We start from the raw sequence: 7,584 nt of genomic DNA, 5'->3' as shown, positions 1-7,584 counted from the left end.
TTACACATTTCCTTCCCCTCATAACCTCTACCCAGCTAGTTTGTTTCTCAGCAATGATGGCAAGAGGGAAAGCATTGAAAACCCCCCCGGCTCTGCAGCAGACACTGCGTGGAGACTTCGTTCAGGTCCCAGGGGGCCTCACCAGGTAGCAGCTGCCTACGACTGAACACAGCGCACTGAGGAGGAGAGAGGCTGTGCTAGATGCATTGCTTTGGAGGCTGAGGAGGTTTGAAGGACGTGGAAATGGAGCGATATTTTAATCTGTGCAGCAGCCACCAGGTGATTTCAGTGGCTGAATTTATGCATGCAAATTATGGAGCAAAGCTTGAGGAATTCGAGTGAACTGTTAGGCTGCAATCTGTGTATCTCTTGCTTTCTACATAACTCTGTTGTGCTCCCCAAACAGCACAATCTTAAAGGAAAAACAACATCAAAACTAAAAAACAGCTGTAAATGCGAAGGGTGCCACTGTGCTGCGATGAGCTACCCTTTGAATAACCTTGAAGCCTGATAGCTGCATGCACTGCACTTCAGTACCAAACTGCTGGCTACAAGGCTAGGTCCTGCATGATCTTTCCATCATAAGCACACTCACTGTTGCACCAGGAAGAGCTGTTGAAAAGAAGGGGAGATTCAAGTGAAGACAAGCTCAAGTTCAAATGGGCATGAACTGAAAATTGTCTCCCCTTCCACATGAATAAAGCCATTCTGAAAAATAATCTCTCCTTTTTTTTTAACTATTTTAATGGTAGTAAACACCCAGGAAGGGACAATCTCACACGCCTCTTTGTCACTGCCAGTAGTAAACTTTTCCATATTGACGTGTTTCTGCTGTGTCAAATCTGAAATTACAGTCGTATTCCCCACTATTTCACAATACTGCCATAGCTTCCACAAATGTAAAAGAATGAAAACGATTTTCACTCATCAGTTTTCTTTTATATAAGTGTATTTATATGTTCTTAAAATACCAGCTCATTGGTTCAAGGTAAGAACTTTAACATAAAAGGTTCAAAGCAAATGATGATAAAAATGTACAGAACAAAAAGTACTGCATTTACCATCAACAGGATACCTTTTCTGAATTAGAAAAGCTGCAAGTAATAGCACTCATGTATTTATTAATAAATCTGAAAAATCAGTGCCAGCTCATCATTGAAAAACCTGGAGGAGCAGCGTATCTGGCTGCTACTGATTTTTTTTTTTTTTTTTTTTTTTTACAAAAGGGAAAAATCAGCTAGTAGAAACAGTTATCTAAGTTTTATATGCACTCCCCTTCTGATCTTTTTTATTATTATTATTTTTGGTAATACCTTGTGGATTAGTCCCAGATGTTTAACTTTAAGAAGTGAAGCCAAGTACACCTTGGACAGTTAAACAAAAAGAGAATGTTATCCTGCACAATGCCACAGAAAAGTCACCTAGCAGCTCGCATCTCCACACTTCATTATCACAAGCTGGTATAACAATGGCCCAGGAAACCATGATGCACCATGGTGCACCTGACCAAAAGGAGAGTTAAAAACCTTAGCCAATCCCATGCAGTCACACAGGTGCCTCAGGATAATTTGCAGAAAGTAACTGGTGGAGCTTTTTGATGTTGTGAAAAGCATCTCTGTTTTAATGTATTCCCTACTTTGTCTGAGATTTTAAAGCTCAGCTGATTCAGCTTTTCACAAAGAGAAATAATAGCTGCTGTTGAGCTTAACAGACCTGGCACATATTTCAGTGCCGCAATGAAATAGAGATAAAAACCTGTTCCTGTTGTGCTTTAGTTTTTTTAAACGCAAGTGAAATAATGCTTTAAAAAACATGCCTGAAGTTCCTATTGTTTGCCATGTGCTGGTAAGCACACGTTTTAGCCAACGAACACAGAAATTACTGGAGACCTCAAATGGCTGCCAGAGCCATCCCAGACAGATTCAGCCCCCTGCCCTAGCCTCTGCTCATAAGGCCCATTACTTGGGAAGACATTAGCAGCACCATGAATGGACAGGCCCAAGAACCTAAACCCATTTCATCTTGCTGGTGTTACCTTCTGGACAATTACGCTCTGTGGGCAGATCTGTGACATCTGGATGACTCTCTCGGGATCGGTTTTACTTCACACCAATGAGAATTATGCCTCTGTAGGAGCTGCAGGATGGGCCCTGCATCTCATAAAAGCGATGAGTCTAACGTTATGCTTTTCATGTACCAAAGCCACGTCTCTTAACAGTAGTGTTTCAGCAAGCAGTCATTTTATTACAAAATCAAGAAAATCCCAGACCCACACTACACATTTAAATGTTAGTTTAAGTTAAAGTTTTCAGGACAAGTTCACTCTAAATTGCTTTTTAAACTCTGTGTGTTTCAGGCTCATCATTTCTATCACTTACTGCCATTTAGCAGCCCTAGCAAGTAAGACAAATGAAATAAGTCAACTGCTCCTGGAATCAACAGACATAGTAAAATTTTTTGGTAACTTGATTCAGATATATGTTGGGATTTTTATATGTATTTAGTATATTTCTTTAGGCTTCTCATTTTCAATAAGGTTTCATCTATTGGTCTTGTTAAGCCCACTTTGACCATATGAGTAGCAGCAGATGATCCTCCTCGGAGACCTGCCAAGAAAATCTGTGGTCTGGGTACATTGCTCGAGTTATCGTGCTTAGTCTGGGTGCTGACATCTTTTGGCAAGTACACTTGGGTGGAGTTCTCCCTTCTCAGATGGCTGAGATCAGTCTGCACGGCATGAGTTAATTTGCGACGCAAATTGGCCTAAAGACACAGAAAGAATCGCATTAAGCAAAATTTTGTTTGAACATTTTAGCACTTAGGTGTTACATGTTCTGCATTTACATATTGTACCTCTATGGGCTTCACAAACCTGCAACACTGCACACTTCATCCTACCCTAAATTCATTGAAGCTATCCCCTGAAACTAACAGAATCTGTGAACAAAATCGTATGCAGCCCCAGAATTTTAAAATTTTAAGTCAGGCTCCTGTTGTTTCCATGTTTTTCTTTGGTAACTGTGCTTCAAATGTTGTTAAATGCTGAAGACTTTGTTTTGTTAGAATGAAATGTTATTTTCATGTTAAGCTCTGCCAATGCTTCAGATTTATTTCAATCCACTGGAAAGTACACCGAATGTGATGGAAGGCGGATTAATCTCCTGGTATCTGCAACCTAAAACAAATCTGAGGATCCCAAACGTTGTGGACAACTAAACTACAGGATCTAGCCTTTGGTTTCTACCAGACGTGACGAGATTTGGTGGTTGGTGTCACAGAGTATCACATAAAAGGAAAAAATGCCTTCTTTCAAGACATTACTTGTTAGACCCTTGGCAAGTGGCACAAGATAGGTAATTTATGATAGCAATAATAAAGCTCTGTTTAATCATAGCAATTGCTGTAGATACAACAAAATCACTTATGAAGTGCTAATATTACCAAGTGAGCACTTAAAACAACAAAATGTATGTTCCTTCTTCTATGTCAGCAATGACACAAACCACTTTAAATTGTACTGACATAACGTTATCACTGAAATACACAAAATACAGTCTCACGTGGTGGGATTCTGACCCATACATGTAAGTGAGAAAGTCCCCAGGGTGCAGTCCCGTAACTGGAGTCTGAAGTCCAAGTCTGTGGAGTGATTAAGGTGGCCTGTAATTGGGTGTTCATATCTGGATAAGCCAAAACACTCTCCAGACTCCACTAGTTAGATCAATACTGACTGTAATGGAAGTTTAAGTACCTACATGTAGACACAGTTTGGTATCTTAATCTACAACTGAATCTTATGCACTGTGTCACAGGAAAATACAGAAAAGAACAATAATGAATTTACAGAAAAGATGTGATGGAAAGAGAGAGTATTTTATTATTTGTTTTTCTTTTTTTTTCCCCCCCAATAAAGGGTTTTGCTGACAATTAAAACAAGTGAATGCTGAGTGAGTGCTATTGCAAGGAATACTGTATGCTTGTACAGGGAAACAAATGTGAACTGAAAATTTTACTGCTAACATCAAATAAGTCTTCTTAAAAAGTCCTATTTTAATAGTTCAAGTTTTCTGGCTAAGTATAAACAACAGAAAAGAAACCCAAGGCCTCTGAGCTTATCCTGTACCCTTCCAACCCCTACAATTCTGTGATTCTGTGGAAACCTGCAAATATGTCCATTGCTCCCCTAATAGCATCAAATTTACTGATGCATTGGTAAGCTGCATCTGTTATTTCAGCACTTTGGCTCTAAATGTTTTATCAGCTCCATATTACAAATTCAGCATAGTCGGTGCAGACAAATGCTTTTGCACGTGCCTTGTATTTTTTGTTTCAACTCCGCATCGCCAATCTCCCATAGAGACAGCTGATGCTAAGACACCCCGAGTACTTTGTCTCTAAACATTTCAAACTAACGAGCTGCAAAATTGCTTGTAAACTCTTCAAGCTCAACTCTTAGAAAACATACACCTTTGCTTATGCTAAAGATAAGCATAACCACTGAACACGTCTTAGCACTTATTTATGTACTTCTGTCCATTAGAGAAGCAAAGTGAGGCTTTAAGCTAGGCCACTTGGCTTCTTTTTATATACCTCATTACCACCTATTGCTTACAAGCCTTTGTAAACCAGCTAATACTGTCAAAAATCCCACTCTAAAAATTTTGGTTTCCTTTTATAATGTTAGAAAGTTCATGGCAAGAAGAAGGACAGAAAAGAAACAGGCCTCACAGCAGACCACAGGCCTCCATATGCATCTGTTCACAAAAACAAACCACAACCCACCTCCCTGCAGCATTCTGTGTCCAGTTATTGTTGGTAACTGCAATATCACCTACACAAACAAGTTCATTTTGATTGAATTGTGAAAATCGAGTGCTATACCTTAACAACCGCATGTGCTGGGAAAAGAAAAGCTCCTAGTAAGCAGCTTTTTAGATATATGCTGTTACTTTAGAAGCTTTTATGTATGTCGCCAACCCTCTGTGGGACTGTGATTTCCAATCCAACAGAAAATCACCATGATTTATATATAACAACCATTTCCTCTGGGTTACATATACAACAGAAAAGCTATTTGCTCTGTTTCTTACATATCTGGATTGGTCGTACATGAAAGAGGGGAATTTCACTTTCAAATAAAACCCAATGAGTTGGTTTTAGCAAACGTGAGGATTCAAGATAAAATGAAAAATACTTCACTATGCCAAAAAAAAGAAAAAAGCCTCATGCTTTGATTTCTTTCAGGGGTGGATAAGTTAGTTCAAACAAAGCTTCTGCAGGGTGAACCACATTCAGAGGTATTCCTAACTGTTCTGCCTGCCAGTTACTACATTGTTTCTCCTCTTGATGTTGATATTAATATAAATTGTTCATCTTGCAATAAAGTTTTGCTTGACACAAACCCTTCTGCAACCCCATTTAAAACCAAATAATAATAATAAAAAATATAAAAAACAATTTAAATAGCAATATCTTCAAACTGTTAAATTTATTTGAGTGTAGAGAAACAACTTTAAAATTCAGTGCTAATCACTAAACCTATCACTTAAAGAAGGCAACTGAAAAATTAAGAATGAATAGACTTAGCAGTGGAAGCACTGCTCAAAAAATGGGGAGAAAACTGATTGGACCAGTTGTAACAAAGGCATGCATCTTCGGGTAAGTTTAGACTCATGCTGCAAAGTACAATACTTTGTAATAATTTGGTCTGAACTTTGTTATCCGACACGTGAAAATCTGGTAGTAACAATACAAACCAATTTTATAGCTTTTCTTCTCAGTTCCCACTCATTCCATTCATAGGACCTCACGATAGACGGAGGCAAGATGTGAGTATCAGTTTGAGTGCTGCTGTCACATTTTGTGGTTGGTTTCATCAAATGTTTGTCTGCATTTCTTGCCTGGATAGAGGGAAAAAAGACAACAAGCAAGGCATTAATGAGGAGAATACAGGCATCAAAGACAGAACATGGATATGCGTGTTCTTAAAAGCAAATAGAAACCTGCAAACCTGTAAATTGCAAGTAGGTAACGATTTTTATGTTCAGCAATATTTTTGTTCCCCTGAACCCGCTAAAAAGAAAAGAAACCAATCAGAATTTGTTGAATTTAATTTCTGACAGAAAACCCTTTAGGCAGATTGCCCAGCTGAATTTCAGACTCCCCCGTCCTGGTTAAGTGCTTAATCATTGGACTTTGATAAAAAGGGATCCCACCTCCACAGGCAGTATTTTATGAGGCAGGCATCTCATCTTCATGAACAGACTAAAAATCATAAATAATAATCAGGAGAAATGCCTACATCTCTGCCAGAGGTAGGATATAAACCATATCTTTCTCACCAAGGGTCAGTTCAAGACTATGTACTTTGCATAGCTAGGGATTTAGAATTCACAATGTGTCACAGAGAAAATCTACACATCAAAATCAAGCCTCTGGATTTCACGTTGTAGCACTGTCACATTCATTATTAACGAGCCCCCTTTCGTTCTGCAATACATTCCATAAATCCTGTCCCCAGATATCACTACACGCTCATCCAGCACATGCTGATGAACTCCTGAGCTAAAGCTCTAGTTAATGTGGTGTCTGGTTCATCTTCTATTACATTTACTTACTGTCCCTTTAAGCTAGTTTTGCAATAATGGGGAAAAGAAACATCAGACACGAGATCTTCCCAGGATAAGGATGAGCAGTTTTCATCACTGCCATAATCCTTTGGCTCTACGTACTCTCCTAGGAAGAGACAAAGTGAGAAGAAACATTTTCCCCTTATGCTGCTATCTACACCACGAAGGTCTGGAAGAGACGGACCATCAGATGTTCTGTATGATAGGCAGATTATTATACTCCTGGGTATCATCTGTTCTCTTTATGTTCTGGAAAGCACAGATCAACCAGTGATCCGACAGCTGTTCGGCAAGAGGCAGGGGCGATGTGTACCTGTGTGTATGGAGCAAGGTATTCAAACTGATGGTGAAGCTCGAGCAGATGAATTAACTCTGCATGTTCTTTTGCTTTTTCTACGTTCAGCTGAATGAACTTATCTGGATCTTGAGCAAAAATGTATGCAGATTCCTTGGAACTGAACACATAGCATCTGTCCTTGTGCTTCAAAATTCCAATAGCAGGATTTCCTAGGGAAACAAAACAAAACAAAACAAAACAGAAACAAAATAAAATAGTAAACAGTTTGATATCCAATACAAAAGACATATGATCTCGATTAAAAATGTTTCCCTCAAGTCAGCCCTGAAATATTTTTTAAATACAGAAAAGTATATTCCTTTAGGCCAATACAATTGCTTTTGATCAGTTTACATCCAGTATACCTTAATCTAGATTAGACTCCATGTTTGTGAGAAAAACAATGGATAAAACACCTACAGCAAAAGCATAAAAACAAATGTCCATACCCAGAAATGTTTCCCCTATAATCTCCAGCAAATACCAGATTGCAGATCAGCAATCAATTTATACCAAGGGGCATAACACTGAAATTATGCGAAGGCAGCTGAGAAGCTGGACAACAAATTAACAGAGAAAATTAAAAGTCAATAATGGCCAAATAACCTACTGAGGAAA

The 7,584-nt window shown here is 38.7% G+C and overlaps 2 protein-coding genes across 13 annotated transcripts in view; one reads left to right on the top strand and one right to left on the bottom strand.

Annotated features, from left to right (window-relative positions):
- Positions 1 to 1,217, top strand: part of RARS2 (arginyl-tRNA synthetase 2, mitochondrial) — a gene marked incomplete at its 5' end in the record, with an annotated part of 55,551 nt that extends 54,334 nt beyond the window's left edge. For both annotated transcript variants that reach the window (XR_014581743.1, XM_083829248.1), the window contains one exon: positions 36 to 1,217. The remainder of the gene's footprint in view (positions 1 to 35) is intronic.
- A 147-nt stretch (positions 1,218 to 1,364) lies between these two features.
- The window catches only part of CFAP206 (cilia and flagella associated protein 206), a 30,244-nt gene continuing 24,024 nt past the window's right edge, over positions 1,365 to 7,584 (bottom strand). For all 11 annotated transcript variants that reach the window (XM_083829254.1, XM_083829255.1, XM_083829259.1 and 8 more), the window contains 3 exons: positions 6,943 to 7,136; positions 5,757 to 5,900; positions 1,365 to 2,763 (listed from right to left, as the gene is read on the bottom strand). In XM_083829254.1, coding sequence (XP_083685380.1) covers positions 2,491 to 2,763; positions 5,757 to 5,900; positions 6,943 to 7,136 — 611 coding nt within the window. In that variant the 3' untranslated portion in view covers positions 1,365 to 2,490. The remainder of the gene's footprint in view (positions 2,764 to 5,756; positions 5,901 to 6,942; positions 7,137 to 7,584) is intronic.

This window comes from Anser anser (assembly GCF_964211835.1).
Source record: "Anser anser genome assembly, chromosome: 3".
NCBI lineage: Eukaryota > Metazoa > Chordata > Aves > Anseriformes > Anatidae > Anser > Anser anser.
This window is presented reverse-complemented; position numbering and strand designations above follow the sequence as displayed.